The 20,395-nt window shown below is 34.5% G+C and overlaps 1 protein-coding gene across 12 annotated transcripts in view; it reads right to left on the bottom strand.

Annotated features, from left to right (window-relative positions):
• AEBP2 (AE binding protein 2) overlaps nucleotides 1–20,395 on the bottom strand; it is a 205,157-nt gene that overhangs the window by 139,619 nt on the left and 45,143 nt on the right. For all 12 annotated transcript variants that reach the window (XR_012017641.1, XR_012017642.1, XM_072798779.1 and 9 more), the window contains exons 4-8: nucleotides 14,217–14,403; nucleotides 9,904–10,028; nucleotides 5,072–5,139; nucleotides 2,611–2,724; nucleotides 213–239 (exon numbers count right to left, since the gene is read on the bottom strand). Coding sequence is in view for 10 of the 12 variants with exons in the window: in XM_072798779.1 (XP_072654880.1) it covers nucleotides 213–239; nucleotides 2,611–2,724; nucleotides 5,072–5,139; nucleotides 9,904–10,028; nucleotides 14,217–14,403 (521 nt within the window). In the remaining 2 variants the exon portion in view is untranslated. The remainder of the gene's footprint in view (nucleotides 1–212; nucleotides 240–2,610; nucleotides 2,725–5,071; nucleotides 5,140–9,903; nucleotides 10,029–14,216; nucleotides 14,404–20,395) is intronic.

Genomic DNA, 20,395 nt, shown 5'->3' on the forward strand with positions numbered 1-20,395 from the left:
TACAGTAATATATTAATATATTCCACAGAAGAGCCTACTTCATTCACAGAATGTTTACACTAAGCATAAATATTATTCTAAATACTGGATTTAAGAAAAAAAAAAGGAAGGGGGTTGACTCTAATGTGCAACTTTTACTAAACCCATTGTCAGTGACTAAGACTGCAGGTGTCCCCGCTTGTTTGCTTTTTATGTATTTATTTATTTTTTACCTCTTCAACCTCTTCTGCGGCATTGTTCTAGAAAAAGAGAAAAAGGAATATTCTTTTATTCAACTGAATAAAAAACACGTTATTTCAAGAGACATTAAAAGCATTAATAAGATATAGGCAATGTGATAATCATTGATCACTAAAATTTATTTCCAAAGCATTCCTACTTTAATGGATACAAATTCAGTTACATAATGCAGGTTTTTAATAAATTCTTTTTATGTAGCCTAATGTGATTCTAAAAGAGAATCTCATGCCTAACACATGCATTTCAACTAACTAGGACTTTAAAACTGATGTTTAAATCTTGAATAAATACATTCTAAATTTTAGTTTCATTTAATATATTTTTTGGAAACTCTGTCATGCTTTCATCATTTTGAGATGTGTATAAGCCACAAAATGTTTCTCTAAAAAAAGTTAGAATAATTGCTTTTATACTTAATTTCACAAGTGTTCCAAATCAAAATCCAGGCCTCGCTATCATGTTACACCACAGCAAATGTACCAGTTCTATTAATCTGTACCACTTTAGGAAAGACTCAATTCTAATTTCCAGAACAGTAGAAGCATCAAAGTTTAGACTCAAAATTACAGGTTAAGACCAAGGCGGGAGTGGGGGAGGTGAAATACAGTTAAAGAAAATTAATTCCACAGATGCATTTAATATGTCTTAAGAACAAACATGTTCATTACCCAAGACTGAAATCAGTAAGAACTGTAGACGTACACTATTGAAAGCAGGCAATGTAATTGCTCTTTTGGACAGTACTTCTGCACCTCAATGTTTTTTTTAAGTCGCTTTTGCTATAAATTTGCTTCCTAAATACACAAGATTTACAAAAATAAGCTGGTGTGTGAAAAAGGAAGACTCTTAGGGGGAAACAACACAGGGCAGAAACAACAGAAGTTAGTCTGAATCTTATAATTAGGAGATTCATGCCCCTTTGTCAACTCTCTGCCTAAGGGATGTTTACAACCAGTTCTAATAGCAGGGTGACTTTCCCAAAATACCACTCTTTTAGAATGCTAATTTTAATTACTCCCTTCAAAGCGTAAGCAGAAATAAACCCTAAATTAAGTAACAGTAAATAAAGAATATTCATTTATTTTTCTTATAAAGAGAAAGGTAAACTGTGACTTTCTCATATTTTTGGTGATGGATTTCCCTCAATCTTCTCCTTTAAGGTAATTTCACTGTTTACTATGCTACTTAATTTCTTGATAACGTAGCTTATTCCACCACAAAAAAACAAGTTTTTATGGTACTTATTATTAGCACTTTCACCAAAAGATATTTAAAATAAATTTGGGGGGAGGAGGGTCAACTCAAGAGTCTCGGTGTTTCCACGAGGCAAGTCCCATTATGTTTGAATTTCATTCTCAGACGGTATCTTCAATTATAAGAAATCCTATTATACCGAATAACATTCCAAAAAGTTGAATCATAGAATGAACAGAACCTTCAAAGTGTTTAACTGCTTCAGAATTTGGCATAGGACACACTCTCTTGATGATAGCTAAAATTCACATTTGGTATTATTAATTATTATGTTATCTTATTCAACCTATTCTTATGCAAAATACATATCAAATTAAAATTGATTTTAAAAACATAGAAAGTTTGCTGATGAAGAGTGCCTTTTAAGCATTTTCACCATTTTTTTTTTCATTTTTTTTTTTTTTCACCACTTTTTGAATCACCCTAGTATATGTCATTTGGATGAGGCAGTACTGTCACATACTATCTGTGTAACCTTGGGCAAGCTATTTCAACTCTTGCTTCAGTTTTCCAATCTGTAAAAACAGAGATAGGAACACCTACTCCACAGGCTGCTGTGAGGATGTAAAGCACCTAGCAAAGTGACTCAGCATATAGTCAGAAATGCTGGTATCTTCTCTTTCCCCCCCATACCTTCATAAGCACAGCACACTAAAACAAAGGTCAGATCAGAAAATTATTAGCATTGTGAACACTGAGCTACCTCTTAAACACAATATTTAAACTACTATTCTAAAAATGTTTGGGTAGATTATAAGTTCAAAAATTCAACCATTTTTGGGGGGCATTTTAGGGCATATGTGATATATTCCCAGACCCACAAAAGTCTGATATTATACTTAAACATAAGGCACTTATTTTCCACATACTATATGCATTACAATTTAAGCTACATAAGATAAATCTGGAATTAAATTGGCAAATAAACTTTACCAAAACATTATCTTTCTGGATCCTACAATGTAGAAACCTTTATGATGGAATCTCCACATACAAAGCTCCAGAAAGCAAGCTATGCTTGGTACTGAAACTCAATACTTAAAAAGAAGTCCTAACCTTATATCCAAAATTTAGGGAGATTTAAGATTACAATAATCAAATCAAGAATTAAATTACCTGTATATGTTTGGATCCAAAAGCAAGGCAGTATCTTTGGGTAGCTTTGATAAATGAACTACTTTAGTTTTTAATTGATGTCGTTCACTTTCATTCACCCACACGTCAGGCAGACTATGAGTTTAAAAAAAAAAGTCATAAATGAAATAACATCTATCTTAAACTTATTCACATACTTCAAATTACATAGACTTTTCTGCTGGTGTGACTGAGCCACCTAGGTTAACAAGCTTTTCAGAAGCAAAGGAACAGCAATGGGATGCAGAGTCCCAGCTAAAAATGGCACTGAAATTTCAGGCATGAATTTGGGAATTAATTAGGAATTATTTTGGTGGCAAAGCCACTTAGAAACACACATTATACAAACACTCCTTGACTTTTAGTTCACTGAGTAAAATTCATACTCGAGCCTGACTTGGAAATTTGACAATGAATTTATTTTTATTTTTTTATTGAAGTATAATTGATTTCCAGTGTTGTATTTGTTTCAGGTGTACTACATAGTAATTCAACAATTCTAGACATTACTCTGTCACTCTATCATATTATTATAGTACGACTGACTATATTCCTTATGCTGACACCAAGTTTTTTAATGAAGAAATAAGTAAACACCCCACCAGATAAAGCCCCACTTAAAAAAAAATGCACATGTCACCAACTCTTGAATTCAAAGAAATCTAATCCTACTGGGAAATTCAAATAAAAGCATTTTGATATCTGGACTGATCAATTTCCAAAACACTAAGAGTATACATATATTTCAACATCTTAAAGGAACTATGTTTTTTTTTTTTTTTAAATTTTTATTTATTTATGATAGTCACAGAGAGAGAAAGAGAGGCAGAGACACAGGCAGAGGGAGAAGCAGGCTCCATGCACCAGGAGCCCGATGTGGGATTCGATCCCGGGTCTCCAGGATCACGCCCTGAGCCAAAGGCAGGCGCCAAACCGCTGCGCCACCCAGGGATCCCAGGAACTATGTTTATAACCTCTATATATAAAAAGAGCTCTTACAGTATGAAACAGGTGAATGCTCATTGAAGAAAAAGGGATAGGAGAGACAAAGGACACAAACCAACAGTTTACAGAGAGTGTAAACTCTCTCTGTGTCTCTCATGAATAAATAAAATCTTCTTTAAAAATTAAAATTAAAAGAACTCTAACATTCTGCAGTTTGTGTATTGATTTTAACAGCTATTAATAGTAGAGAAAAATGGCAACTTTAATGTTTCAGCAAAAAAGGAGCTCATTAAGTTTTACACAGCCATTTCAAAATACTTCATAGCATTATAAATATATATGTATTTGCAATAGCATTTCCACAAAACCTGGATGGGGAGGGGAAAGTGATGGAAAATATGTTCTATGTTAATGCAATTTGATAGTCACAGAATTAAAAGATAGATTTCTTTACCAATATGCTAAGCATATATTGTAAACTCTCAATCTATTTAACAACTCTTAATTCATGGGGCACCTGTGACACCCAACATGGAACCTGCTTAAGATATTCTCTCTCTTCCCATCTCTTTTAAAAAAAAAAAAAAAAAGACTCTTACATCACATTCATTAACATATCACAATGAGAAATATTACAGAAAAATATTTAATAACAAAGACAAATGTTAAGCACATACTATTAATTTCTGAAAATTCAAGTATACCCAATGAGATTCCATCCACTTAAGTTTATTCTGTTCTTGGCATTTTTAAACTTTGTCTAAAATTTCTATAATACATCTTTATTACCTTTACTAACAAGAAGGAACATTTTAATTAAAAGATAAAAGGAAAATTAAACATGAAATGTTTAATTAAGGAGCATCTGGGTCAGAAAAACATAATGGTGCTAGAAAACCAGCCAACTCAAAAAAAGAAAAAGAAAAAGAAAAGAAAACCAGCCAACTGATTTTTTAATTTATTTATTCATGAGAGACACAGAGACAGGCAGAGACACAGGCAGAGGAAGAAGCAAGCTCCCCAAGGGGAGGTCCAATTCCAGGACCCCGGGATCATGACCGGAGCGAAAGGCAGATGCTCAACCACTGACTGAGCCACCCAGTGCCCCGCCAACTGATTTTTCTATAAAATATCATTGTGGCTAGAAAATGTTTAGAAATTTTTTAAATGATGCAAACAAAGGCATAACTAAGGTTGCTTGCGTATTACCTAAGGGTCTTTTAAAGTCCTAAAAATAATCACATCCTAAAAACGATTAAAAATTGCTATAACAAGTTTTATTAAAAATAAGCAAGTTTTAAAGCTTATACCTTGAGCCAGGTACTATACAAGCTTTCAGAGATTATCCTTTTAATCCTGACAAGTCAAAATGTTTTGCAGCTTAATTTCTATAATTCTTTTCTAACATTCAAATCCAATTACTTAAATAATTTTTGATTATAAGATTTTTAATAAAAATAAGAGTCTATTAATTATACATAGCATTCCAAATACTTACATGTCTTCAGGCATCCAATGAAGCAAAAGTTTTATCTTTCCAGAATCTTCTTTTCTCTTAGCTATTACCTAGTGATGAAATAAGAGATCATAAAAATGATTCACAGAACATTATTTTAATATATCAATAAAAAGCACTTTTGATCCTAATCAAGAATTTTTAAATGTTCATATCCCCAGACCAGATATTACCACAGTATTTTGTTCTGACCAGCTTTGTAGCAGCTTTACCTCTGAGCATGTATTTTCACAAAAAAAAAAAAAAAAGAAAGAAAGAAAGAAAGAAAGAAAGAAAGAAAGAAAGAAAAGAAAAGAAAAAAAAAAAAAACCCAAAACAGAAAAAAGAAGTTGAAGAAGTTCTGCAAAGCCAAATACTAATACCATATTAACTTTATTAAGGGCCTGAAAATGTTACTTATTTTACTATCAAAGTCTGAAGATTCACTAGATTTCCAACAAAAAATCCATACTGGTTGGAATATTTTTAAAGAATAAAACAGTAAGGAAAAGAAGTAACAGCTGAGATCTCTAATTTATGACTAAGATATTTATGTTTGCTTGGATGTTTTTGTTTGCTGGTTGGTTTCTGTTATTTTAAATGAAACATTAGCCAATGAGTGTTTAGGTTCAGTTTTAAGGAGTCTACAGATCTAAGTTAAAAGGTGGATCAACCTGAATAAAAAGACCAACCTAAAATGTAAAAAAGGCAATATGCTTGTCATTCGTTACCAGATTCTGAAAACTAAGGAAATGCTTATATAACTGACCAAAATTGCATTTTGTATCTCTTACAACTTCCATATTAACAAAATTTGCACTTTAGTGTTCTCATAACCTAAATCTCAGTATTTTTACCTAGTTTAAGCTGCAAACAGCCACCTCAAAATATGTTAGAACTAAGTAAAAACATCACTTTATATAAAAATAAAATACTTTCTATTCTCGTTACATAAAAACCAGTAGTTCTTTAATTCTAGACTTGGCAAAATAAAATACATTCTATTCTCATTATGTAAAAAAAACCAATAGTTCTCTAATTCTAGACTTGGCAATGTGATTAATTTAAAAGCCCAAAGACAGATATGAAGGTGCTGAAACAAAATACCACTCCAAAAAAAGTAAGACATAAAAAACAATGCAAACCAACCAAGCACAGCTAACCAACTGACTGGTAACTAGGATTCTGCTGACCTCTTCTGGAGAAGGCTCGAAAGAAAATGTTTCAATTAAAGACAAATTAGGCCAACTGCATAGTATGTACATCACACATAGATTTTTCTGCAAACTGTTTCATTACCAGTATGGTTATTGACTGTAACTGCTTATTTGATTTCTAGGAAACCTAAATTTGCAGTTTGTATTGGATAGTCTGATTACTAAAAAAACTGATTCTCTTTAACACATACCACACCTCCATCCAAACCTAGTCATGGAACTTGGGAGGTCTACCTAACTCCTTTTTTTTTCTATTGTGTCCAATGAAGTAAGTACCTTTTCTCATATTTGATGTCTCTTCCTTCCACTTTCCTCAGGAAAAAGCACTCCTCAGATTATACTCTACCTCTGTGGCTCTTTCTCAGTCAAGGTACTCCTACCCCTCTGATGTCACCTGGAGGTGCAAATCACTAATGACACTAAGGAGTCATTAGTTTCTTAGTGTACGGCAAACGAAGTATCATTCTTAAAACTTGTCAGATGTTTTCTACAGCTAAAAACTTATTTTCATCTTTATACATGATTTTAAGAGTGAATTAAAAAAAAATTTCCAGACTCCTAATATCACCACTATTTTTAGTTCCTTCATTTTTTGATCAGATCTATTCCTCCCATGGTGAACCTAAGCATTTCATCACAAGAAGCTGCTCTAATGAAAGCATGTGAACATTGGTGCTTCATTTTTTAAAATACAACCGTATTTATCATCATCACCACTATTCCCTAAGATGTAGAGATACCTGCTCATTACTAAGCCATTTCATCAGGTTTATTGCCCTGTAAATTCAGTGATTAGTCTCCAAACCTCACTCCTTATATTTATGCTTATTTCCTAGGTATAAATCCAATCTGATTCCTTTAAATACCTTTAAGTATGCTGACAATATCTCTGTATCTATACCCATACCTCTCCTCTGGGCTCAAACTCTTCCATCCAAGTAAATGAGGCAATACATTCTGTATTGAATATGTCAAAAATTACAGCTCTTGACACTCAACTCTCCCCCAATCTACTCTCCCCAAATCCTCTATTAAATGGTAACTCCATTCTTTTGCCCAGTCGCCCAGACCAAAAACACCAGAGTCATCCTTTACTTTCATTATCAAACCAGACATGTGATCCATCCATAATTCTGGTCAGTACTACTTTCAAAAGATATCCAGAATATAACACTTCTTAGCATCTCCACTCTAACAATTATAGCCTCTTCTCACCTCAGATACTAAAAAGACTGATCCTCTTTTCCCCCATCCTGACCTACATTCTGTTCTCAACACAGAAACCTAAGTGAGCATATTAAAATCCACAAGAGAAAATAGATCAGTGAGTTCTCTAGGACAGGGGATGCGGGCAGAGATGAACTACAAAATTACACTAGAAAACTTCTGAGTGATGGGAATATTCTGTATCTTATCTGTGGTGGCAGTGGTGGTTTCATTGGTGAATACAACTGTTAAAACTCATAAAATTGTATACTTTAAATGGATGCAGTTTTTATTTATCATCTCAATAAAAATTATTATGGAAAGAAAACAACATTAGACCATGGCTACCCAAATTTCTTCAATGGCTCCCCATCAGACAAAGAATAAAAACCAAAGCCTTAAGTTCAACAACGTTCTCCCTCATTACCTTTCTGAATTAACTCCTACTCTCTCTGCCTTCTTGCATACTTGGTATATTTTCAAACATATGTGGCATATTCCCACTTGGTCATTTTATATTTGATTTTCCCTCTAGCTATGATGTCCATCCCTCTAGTATCTGAATGGCTCATAACCTCACTTCTTGTCAGTTTTTACAATTCTACTATTTCATCTTGTTTATCATGTCTCTTCCACTAGCCACAGTCTATTGTTTTAATGGTTTTGTTCACTGTTGCATCATGCTCAATATTTAAGCAAATGAACGAATGAGTACTAATGCCACACTCTGGGTCGAGTGACCACATCTCACTTATTGATCTTCGAAAAAAAGAACAATTATAGACCTACCAAATCATAAACCTATGTTATCAAATGTCAAAGAAGGACTTCAACCATCACTGCTGAACAAGACCCTAATCTTGCTGAATCCAAAAAGAATTCCCAGTACAGCCATTTTAACTTTGTCTTCACAAACTTTAATTTTCCTTTCAACTCTTTCATTCTTATTTAGATAACTATATTTCCAATGTTTTTTTTCTTAAATCCAATGTTCTTTAAAAGCAAATAAATTATGGTGCACCTTTCCTCAAACCCAAAGTTGCATCATGTGCTCCAATCTCAGAAAAGGTTGCCTTGCTTTCTGTCTAATCTTCTACCTTTCTTGCTTTCAATTCTGGCAATCACAATCAAAATTGGGAATTTTTCACTGGAAATGTACATAAAAGAAAAAGTAAAAATGCAATGCAATAAATAAAACCTCAATGTTATAGGAGATAGAAAAAATAGATATTCAAACCAGTAGATAAACTGGTATCAATATTGATCTTTTGTATTTAATTCTCATGCATTCTGATGGACATAAAAAATAAAACCTAAATTTAGTATATTTTATATTTTAACTCTCAAAATTAAATAATCTCTTTCTCTAGGGATTCAAATCACCAAGGTGTGGTCTAAAATTTACCTCTACTCATTTACCTATACCAAAATATACCAATTTAAGGATGACTGGATAATAAAATGGCAAGGAGCATGGGAACAAAGAATAACTCTGTTACCTCCTAACCAAAAATGAAATATTTATTGCTTTTTAAAATTTGATACTATAGTCACTCATCCAACAAATACATACACTGTCTATTATGTATCAGGCACAATTACAGAAATTTGGGATACTTCAGTAGAATAAACAAAAACTCCCTCCTTCATAAATCTTTAATTTAATGGCCGTTATCCTATTTCTGTTTAATACCAACGTTAGATGTGTTTTGGGAGTGAGGGGCGAGCATGTAAGCACTTAGTGGCAGGGAGTTAAAAAGAATTTAATATTCTCATTCTATTAAAGAAAAAACCAGAAAAGAGAACTAGTTTAAGGTTACAGCTTGATCCTCAAATGCCTACAAGCCCAAACATCACCCCGATACTCCTAAATAGCTCAAAATAAAAGCTGAAATATTCAATCATCAAAATGTTGAACTGTGAGAAATATAATTGACTCTTGAACAATGTAGAGATTAGGGCTGCCAATCACCTACACTGTCACAAATCCACATTTAACTCCCCAAAAATTTTTCAATAGCCTACTGATGATCAGAAGCCTTACTGATAACATAAACAGTCAATTAACACTTATTTTATACTTTATATGTATTGTAAACCATATTCTTACAATAAAATAAACTAGAAGAAAATATTAAGAAAATTTTAAGGAAGAAAAATACATTTACAGTGATTTATCGAAAAAATTAAGTGGACCTGTGCAGTTCAAGTTCATATTAAGAGTTAACTGTATTTGTTTTAGAACCAAGAATACATGTAATTTTAAAATACTGATAAAGCAGAACTTGTGATCTTGTTAAAATATATTTTCATAGACTTTGAACAGTTTAGAATTAGGATTGTGAAAGTCAAAATACATGTTCTTATAAACCTACACAAGTAATTTGAAAAAAAACAATAACAAATACTTACAGTACTATGAAAAACAACACTGTGTCCCTTCCCTAAACTTTCTATATGAGCTGAGAGGTTAAAGCATATGGCTCGATGTCTTATCGCATCCAGTGTTTGTGCATCGAAGAAATCATGTGGTCGTGCTAAAAGTCAATATAAAAGAGGTAAAGAATATTTAGAAAAATGTAACAATCTGCCAAGTAGCCAGTCTATTTTCTACAAAAATACATAATAAGAAGGATCTTGAAACAATTAACATAAGTTTCTATCTGGTATTTAAACAAAAAATTTTAGTTTGCTTTTAGAACATGGGGTTTAGCTGGCAAGGATACACAAAAGCAGACTTCCAGCTAATGAGTGAATGAGGGGCCTAACTGTGCCTGTTGGTGTGTGAGGTTCTAACCTTCAACCTCATGATTCCACAGTGCAACTACTATCTTTTCCATATAATTTCCTATTTTACTCCAGCATCTCTCCTGAGCACGAGTCCTGTATTTTCAACAATCTGATGAGTATCTACCCTATTGCTATACTGAGATTTAATTCACCACACCCAAATATATAAACTATATGCCATGAATATTCTATATTAACATGGAATCAAAAAATTTCCAGATTTGGGGGATCTGACTGGCTCAACTGGAGGAGCATGTGACTCTTGATCTCAGGACAGTGATTTCAATACCCATGTTGAGTATTTACTTAAATACATTTTTAAAAAATTATTTTTCCAAATTTGACAAACCTTAATATTATTTTAGAGTTTTAACAAGTATTTTCTTAATTATAAATAACTCTTCTAGGGCGCCTAGGTGGTGTCCAACTTGGTTTCAGCTCAGGTCCTGATCTCAGAGTCCTGAGACCTAGTTCTGCATGAGCTCCACACTTAGCAGGGAGTCTGCTTGGGATTTGCTCTCCTCCTCTGCCCCTTCCCCTTCTGCTCTCTCTTTCAATAAAATCTTTAAAGAAAAAAAAAATAACTCTAACAACAATCTAAGAAAATTATAAATACACTTTTCCTTTTTTTTTTTTTTAAAGATTTTATCTATTTATTCATGAGAGACACAGAGAGAGAAAGAGGCAGACACACAGGCAGAGGGAGAAGCAAGCTCCATGCAGGGGGCCTGACGTGGGACTCAATCCCAGGTCTCCAGAATCATGCCCTGGGCCAAAGGCGGCACTAAACCGCTGAGTCACCCAGGGATCCCCTAAATACACTTTTCAATGCCAATGAGTCTACCAAAATTCTTACTCCCAACTCCCCCAGTTATTAGCTGTGTTGACTTTAGGCAAACTCCTTAATCTACTTAACCTGTTTCCTTATTTGTGAAATGGAAATACAATGGCTATTAAGTAAAACAAATGTATATAGAAATGCCTTTAAGTCACAAAGCAGTCTGTATTATTAAGCTTACATTATTTTGAAATAAACTTACAAACCTGGAGTAAGTGATCTCTTAGTGTAATCACAACAAAACTATACACTGAAGATTTAATTTGATAAGAACATTTTTTTAAATTTCTATTTTCATCCCACTAGTATTATAAATTGTGCTGTTTTTTATTCCTAATTAGAATGTTACTCAAGGAAAATGAATTTCTTATTTTACAATTGTGGAGCTTACTAATACATGAAATTTTTCAGTATCAACTATAATTAAGAATTAAATTTTACTGACAATAAATGAAATGGCTTGATTTCCTGGTACAGCATATCCTGAATTACATGTATGCTGATTCACTACACAATTCATATTTTAATACTATGTGAAGTGAATTTTCCTCTACTAATCATGGAGTCCTCAGAACATCTACACAAATCCACCAGAGTTTTTGTGGAGAAATGTTTTCACCAGTTGGCATAGACAATAAAACAACCTAAATAGCTATTTTTTTCATTGGACTTTTCTTCAAAGGAAAATAAATAAAACAACATCAAGTAATAAACTAACAGAACCCACAGGACTAGGAATGCAAAGGGAAATCAGAAAAAACATGTTTGATGTTTACAGGAGAAAAAAGTCAAAAGGAAAAACAAATCCCATTCCCATTAGATTTGTGGCTATGGGGGGGGGGGGGGGGGAGGGGTTACTCTACTCTGTCCATGCTCTCCAAATATGCTTTCTCCTCAGCAGGATAAGCACTTAGAGAAAAGAGAAACTAGAATTAATCTCTCAAGTAGGTCTGTGTCATGATCCATTAGGGTAAGGAAAGAAATTACTATCACTATTTTCATTTTTCATCAATGTTTTTCAATATATCTTTCTTGGTAACAGTTTTATAATGTGCACCAGCACTGTATTATATAAGCACACATGTTGAGAATAGGTGCCCAAGCGTTTTTTTTTTTTAACTGATGAGCTACATAATCAAAAATCTTTGGAGACCACAAAAATTGAGACTCTACTTTCCTGTGGCTCAAAATTATACATATTATCTGATATCTTTTTGCCCTTTTAGTATGGTATTATGGGTATATCCCCAAGAATGGTATTATGGCCTTGTAAAAGAATATCTTTATTCTTAGGAGATGCATTCTTAGAGTATATTGGAATCAGGACCAAAAGAGTATGTATGTATGGAGATAAAGTAAATGCATATTCTTTAAATGAAGGACATACAAGTATTTATTATACTATTCTTTCCACTTTATTTTCAAAAATATCAAAATAGAAAAGCTTTAAAATAAATTTTAAAAATTCTAACAAAAAATGACTTAAGCTGCAGTTCTGCCATTTATTAATGTACTTTTCACCCAGTTAAGTGAAAACGACCTCTCTGAATTAAATGAGGAAGGTACTAGAGCAAAGAGATCATTTAGTGCACTGCTTTAAACATGTCTATTTTTAAGGAAAGAATGAACTACAATGGCAGCAGCTCTGCCATTCAAATAACGGCACTTAACAGTAGCTGCTCACAGTGAAAGAGCTTAGATTTTTTTAAAGTTCATATACTCAGGATTATCCTCATCCTCTTCCCTTCAAAGAGGAAAGAAAAAGATTTTTTTTTTCACCCACTACACAACCTCCCTCTCCCCACCACTTTCCCTACATACCCCTTTTTTCTCTATACTGGAAAAAACATTCTCAAAAGAAGCCTTGACTTAATCAGACACCAGTCCCTCCATTTCTAAGCAAGGCCTGGATATTTAACTGAACCATTCTCTTTAAGAGAACAAGCACACTGTATAGACACTACACCAAGCAAATAATGTAAAAAAAAGTCAGAAGTTTAAATGATTACTATATATAAACTGAGAAGAAAATAATGAGGCTATTAAGTGGAATGGGTAGGAAAGTTATTCTCAGTTTTGAATACCATAATATATATTTAGCAATCTTCTGTGTGTGATTGCAAGCTACCCAAGATCATCAGTCAAGTAAAAAAAAAAACTGATGTCATTTCTGTTTTTATAAATGGAGTCAAAAGGAAAATGGATCCATAATCTAAATTCAATAGCCAACTTTGAAAAATGCATGTTTATTTCAACAATAAGAAGCCTAAGAGTTTAGAAAAATTTGTCACCTATGATTTGTTCCTTTGTCCACTGTAGCTTTGTGATAACAAAAATTTTAACATTTTAGAGACAAGTTTTCCAATCTGGATTAGTGTTTGGAGTCTCTTCTGCACTCTAATCAAATCCCAAGGGAAAGGGTATAGTGATCTCCTTTTTTCTTTCTAGTTCAACCCTTGCATTGGACTCCCTTTCAATGACAGCTGCCGTCAATCATATTTCTTCACTTTGGATATATTTAATTAGCCAGCTGACACCAAGACCAGGGCCAGTGCTAGGCTCTGGAGTTTCTAAGTCAAGTCCTGCTCCCCACATTTATAAACCTCATCGTCCGTGTTCTATCCTAAATATTGAGGATATACTTCAAAATCTGGTAATTTGGCATATAACATGTATTTCAATAGAATTAAGGACTGAGACACTGTAAACAGTTTTACTATTCACATATACTACCACTTTGGAGCAGACTGGTTACTTTTACTTCATTATTACCTTTAACATGTTCAAATTTTCTAAAATATCAACATTGCCACATTTTAAATCTTATTTTAGAACAGAATCAAAGGAGCCCTCAAAATGTTATTTCTATACAGATTTCATATTCTAGGGCCACATATACTTACCCCTCCCTTAACTACTAATTAGGATAAAATATACATTAATGAACTCTTACACTGACACCCAAGAGATCCTATCTGTTTATTACTGTTAACAAAAATACACAGAGTTAAAGAACAGTAAAATCTGAATTTGCATGAAAACCCAAGATATAAACAAAAGCTATCTAATACATACAGATTTTTAGTGAAACACTTACGTAATGAACGTCGTCTTTTGTTCTTTAATTTTCTCCTTTTGTTCATCCCAGCTTTAGAAGGAGATTCTTCTTTGGCCTTTGGCTGGCTAGAAACTTTTGAGGAGTTCTGCTGACTGAAGTGTGTGGGTACATGGCGAGCTAGCCCTCCCTGAGAAGCAAAGCTGGCATTGCAGCCACCAACAACACACTAAATAAAAATAAAAAGGATGTCAGGGATGCCATGTAGGGCACAATAATATGAATGAGTGAATATTTTATATTTTTGGAAGTAAATCAGTAACACTATGGAACTATCCCAGATAGAAATTGTAAGAGACTACTACACCCCTTCTTGTTATAAATTGCCCAAAATATTACACATTAGGCATTGGCAGAGATGTAAAATAAAACTCTAGTTCCACAACTCTCCAGTTTACTGCTCTTCCCACTACATGCAAGGGAAAAATAGTGAGATCTTCTTTCCAGAAAACTTGGGTTTTGAATTTAACACCTTCCTAAGAAAAACAGTAACTTGTTTTTAAATCAAAGAATCAGATATCATCCTAGGGTGCCTGTGTGGCTCAGCTGGTTGAGTGTCATGACTGGCTCAGGTCATGATCTCATAGGTAGTGGCTCATGATCTTATGTCAGCTCAGATCATGATCTAATGGGTAGTGGGATCAAGCCCCATGTCCGCTCAGCAAGGAATCTGCTTGGGATTCTCTCTCCCTCTGCCTCTGCCCTTCCTGCCAAACACGTGCTCTTTCTCTCTAAAATAAATAAAGCTTAAAGAAAAATTAAATATCCTTAACAATTACTTAGGACTCCTAGATTTTTAAAATTATTTTTATTGTTAACAATATATACTGCTTCAAGACCATCAGTCGCCTCCCTACTTTCTATGCTGTTAGAACAAATAGAGAAGATATACAGTGATACTGACTTTTAATTATTAGATCCAGTTGCTTAGAGAAGACTTATGTTCAGGGTTGATCTTACACAACTCTATAAATTCTACTAAGTACTGCCTTCTTTAGCCTTCTGGACTTGCCAGATTGAGAAAATGAAAGGTTAACTACCCAAGTCACCTGGAAGATCTGCTACTCCAACAGTGAATGCAGAATGTTTGGATATTACTAAAATTATAATACAAAAATTAGCTATAGTACAAGTGTGTGACTTTTTTAAAAGATTTATTCATGATAGACACGGAGACAGAGAGAGGCAGAGACACAGGCAGAGGGAGAAGCAGGCTCCATGCAGGGAGCCTGATATGGGACTCGATCCCGGGTCTCCAGGATCACGCTGAAGGTGGTGCTAAACCGCTGAGCCACTGGGGTTGCCCAAGTGTGTGACTGCTAACAAATCAATGTTACTAATTAAAACAAACACCATTTTCAAAATGATCCCCAAACAGCAAAATCTACAGCTGAATTTCCAGTGGCTTCTCTAGTAGTAACTTATCTAATATACTTGGTTTCTGGCTTGACAACCAAACTCCAAGCATAGAAATCTGTCATGTTGAATACCAAATAAATCATCACATTAGTCCTAGGTGGTTCAACTTAGCGTTTATCTAGAGAATACCACAAAAAATTTAAATTTTCAGGCTCTTTCTTTTAATCCAGGGAACTTTATCATTTTAAACTTCTAAAAACACAAAACAACTCTGTTAGTAAAGATCGCAACTTGGTTTACAAAGTTCCTCTAAATCTATGCAAATTTTTAATCTTCTGGGACGCCTGGGTGGCTCAGCGGTTAAGTGTCTGCCTTTGTCTGCCTTTGGCTCAGGGTGTGATCCTGGGGTCCGGGGATCGAGTCCCACAACGAGCTACCTGCAGGAAGCCTGCTTCTCCCTCTCTGCCTATGTCTCTGCCTCTCTCTGTATCTCTCATGAATAAATAAATAAAAATCTTAAAAAAACTAACTAATCTTCCAAACTAACTAATCTTCCTTTAAGGACATGACACTTTCACTGCTTATTTAGATACTTATCCCAATTCATCCTTTCCCTATATATACTGAAGAACATACTTTTATGAATATATATATACACACATACATGCATGCATGTATATATATCCAGAAGCACCTTACTAATCATAGCTATTTCTAAATATACCTGAAAACTAAACTACTTACAGATTCTAATAAAAGTGATGCCGGCTGAAACATTTTACAGCAATCTCCTTATATAGTGCCATTCATAATCTATTTGTTTTGATACAAAAGAGACTTTTTATGGGCTCTAATGGTACTCAGCATTACTAATAAAAATCTTTGCCCATTTTAAGGTGTACATTAAGAGGCAGAGGAATGATCCAAGGTTTTAGTTCAAATATTTATATATTCAAAGTGCTATGTAAGATGCTAAAAGCATAAGGATGAATGCTTATACTTAAGTATAATTTACACTTAATTATACTTAATTTCCCACCCTTAAAGAGCTTACATATAGTCAGGAGACATATAAAATGACAACTTCAAAGTTGGCAGTAAGGGACAAAATGCTATGGGAACCCTGAAAAGGAGCAATCAGCCATATCCAGTGCTTTAAAATTAATATTTAATTCTTAAAATGACCTTATCAATAGTGTGGTCCTCAGAGTGCCTGCATCAAATGTTCAGCTATATATTATGACAATGGCAAGTTTAGCATCTAATGGTTACTGAATTCTCAAAATTTAAAAATTTACTAGGTAGATTTTGAGTGCCAAGAAAAAAATAATGCTTTTTAAAAGTTTCCATCTCTTGGGGTGCCTGGGTGGTTCAAATGGTTGAGCATCTGTATGTGGCTCAGGTCGTAGTCCCAGGGTCTTGGGGTTGAGCCTGAGGTGGGGGTAGAGGGGTGGTCCTTGCTCAGCAGGGGGTCTGCTTCTCCCTCTACCCCACATAACCCCACTCATGCTTTCTCTTTCTCAAATAAATTAAATCTTGAAAGAAATAATGAAAGTTTTATGTCCTATGGATTACCAATAGTATACTATCCAGTACAAAATCCATTATTAACAATTAAAGACTACTGTAACCAAGAAACAAACTTTAATTTTATTTAATTTTTATTAATTGAGGTGAAATTCATATAACATGCCATTTTAAAGTATACAATTCAGTGGTCTTTAGTGCATTCACAATGTTGTATAATCATTAGCTAGCTCCATATCCTTGCCAACATTTGTTATTTTCAGTTTATTTTATTAAAATCATCCTAGTATGAAGTAGTACCTCATTGTGGCTTTTATTAGTATTTCCTTAACTGCCATCTATATTTTTTACAAAGGTAGTGTCTTTTACTATAATAATAAAACTAGCCCTTCCATTTTAATTTTCAGTTAATTATCTGATACTTAATTTCACTACTAAAAAACTTTTAGTATCTAAAATAGCTTGGTATGTGAATCTACCTCTCCAATTGCTAATTTTGTGAAATCTAAATAAAGATCAAAGGCTTAGCATCTGAACTGAGAGTACTTAAGTAGAATCACCCTAATGGATTAGTTTTACACTGTCCAATACATTTTAGGCATCAGACACATATAGTTACTGAGCACCTGAAATGTGACTATCCAAACTGAAAAGACTTATAAGTATAAAATACACACTGGGGGTGCCTAGGTGACTAAGTAGGTTAAGTGTTTGCTTTCGGCTCAAGTCATGATCCTGGGGTCCTGGGACTGAGCCTCAGGTCCATCAGGGTCCCTGCTCAGCTGAATTGGCCTCTCCTTCTCCTTCTTCCTCTGCCCCTCCCCCTCACTTGTGCGCTCTCTCTCAAAATAAAATATTTAAGAAAAGTAAATAAAATACATACTGAATTTTGAAGATTCAGTACCCAAAAAAGCAAAAAATTTCATTAATTTTGTATACTGCTAAGATGTTGAAATAATAATATAATAAGTTAAGTCAAAGATGTTTAAATTATTTTCATCTGTTTCAATTATTTTAATGAAGCACTGGAGAATTTAAAATTATCTATTTGGTTCATGTATATTTCTATTACACAGTACTGCCATAGAATAAAGCCATAAGGTATTTATTTTCCTTACTTTTCAATTTTAGAAGATATTACTCCTATATTTCCTAATATCTACTTTAAAAACATTGTCTTTTGCAGCCCTTGTGTCAGGGACTTTAAGGAATACAATAAACTATTTGTCTTTGGGACATCTGGGTGTCTCAGTGGTTGAGCATCTGCTTTTGGCTTGGGTCATGATCCTGGGGTCCAGGGATCAAGTCCCACATTGGGCTCCCTGCAAGGAGCCTGCTTCTCCCTCTGCCTGTGTCTCTGCCTCTCTCTGTGTGTCTCTCATGAATAAATAAAATCTTTAAAAAAAAAAAAAAAAAAGAGAAGTCTTTGCCTCAGAATTCCCAGGTTTTTTTTTTTTTTAAGATTTTATTTATTTATTCATGAGACACAGAGACACAGGCAGAGGGAGAAGCAGGCTCCATGTAGGGAGACTGATGTAGGACTCAATCCCAGGACTCCAGGATCACACCCTGGGCCAAAGGCGGCGCTAAACCACTGAGCCACCCAGGGATCTCCAGGAATTCCCAGTTTAATATAGGTTATTCAAACAAATTTGTTGAAAAACTCTGTATTTCAAATTTTAAAAAAGCTACTTGACTACAATTAAGGTAGAGAGGACTTTAACAGTTCGTATCCAAGCCCTCGCGCTTAAATTCAGAAGGACTTTATGATAGAACTCCACCTAGGATTACCCTTAATTATAAGAATCCTAGTAGGCTAGCAGATTCATTTTGTCCTAGAACCCTTCAAGACTTCAACAAATAGGCCCTGACATCATCTAAAACTGAGTAAATTTCACAAGTGTATTTTAATGAGCAATGCTTCAACGTTCTGAACATAAATAATGAGAATTCTAATAGAAAAAAAGTTTTATCTTGGATTTTGATCATTTATCCACCAAGAATCATAAACAAATCTGAAAAAGAAAGCCCAAAAGTACAATGAGAATTTAGAATGAGAAATTACTTTAAAAAAAAAGAAACAGGGCAGCCCGGGTGGCTCAGTGGTTTAGCACCGCCTTCGGTCTAGGGTGTGATCCTGGAGACCCAGGATCAAGCCCCATGTCAGGCTCCCAGCATGGTGGGGCATGGGGAATGCCTACGTGGTTCAGCTAAGCATCTGCCTTCAGCTCAGGTCATGATCACAGGGTTCTGGGATCGAGGCCTGCATCAGGCTCCCTGCTCAGCTTGGAGTCTTTTTCCTCTGCCTATTTCTCCTCTGCCTGCTTCTCCATCTGCCTGCCGCTCCCCTTGCTTGTGCTCTCTTTCTCTGTCAAATGAATACATAACATCTTTAAAAAAAGAAAAAAAGATGATGATGGTAAATCAAAGATAAAAGAGTAGAAAGAGAAGCAGTAGTCATATTCAAAATATACTGAGGGTCAAATTGAGATGATTTGCTAAGGCATTTATGGAAGTACAGGAGAAGGGGCAGCCCCGGTGGCACAGCAGTTTAGCGCCGCCTGCAGCCTGGGGTGTGATCCTGGAGACCCAGGATGGAGTCCCACATCGGGCTTCCGGCATGGAGCCTGCTTCTCCCTCTGCCTGTGTCTCTTGCCTCTCTCTTCGCTCTCTCTGAATGAATAAATAAATCTTTAAAAATATATAATAATAATAATAATAATAATAATAAAAAGGAAGTACAGGAGAAGTTAAGAGAGGAATCAAGAATGATGCAGGGTTCTTAAAGTGAGAGCCTTTGACAATCTTACTATTTACTGAGTCTAAAGTAGAACCACATTTGAAATAAAAAACCTTAAGATTTTCTACATATTAAGTTCAAAATACTCTAATTAGACATCAAAGCGAAATATTCCATTCTAGAATACAAGAGGGAATATTGGTAGGGCTAGAGATAAACAACTGAGAGTAATCGGAATATACAGTATTTTATAGTATTTAAAACCAAAGGACACCTAGGGTAAGACCTTCAAGAGAGCACTTTCCAACACCTAGAAGTCAGGTAGAGCAGAGGCCAGCAAAGGTGACTAGAGAGAGCAGCCAATGAGTTCGGAAATAGGAGTGGGAAGGATGAAGAACAGGCAAGTGTGGTATCAAGGAAGCCTAGAAAAGAAAGTTTATATCAACAAAAACAAGATCCAAAATGCAACAAGCACACAGTACACAGCATAGCTCTTTTTCTCCTCTTTTATCTTTTGCAAAGACCACTGAACTGA

Source organism: Canis lupus, chromosome 25 (assembly GCF_048164855.1).
Source record: "Canis lupus baileyi chromosome 25, mCanLup2.hap1, whole genome shotgun sequence".
Classification (NCBI taxonomy): Eukaryota; Metazoa; Chordata; class Mammalia; order Carnivora; family Canidae; genus Canis; species Canis lupus.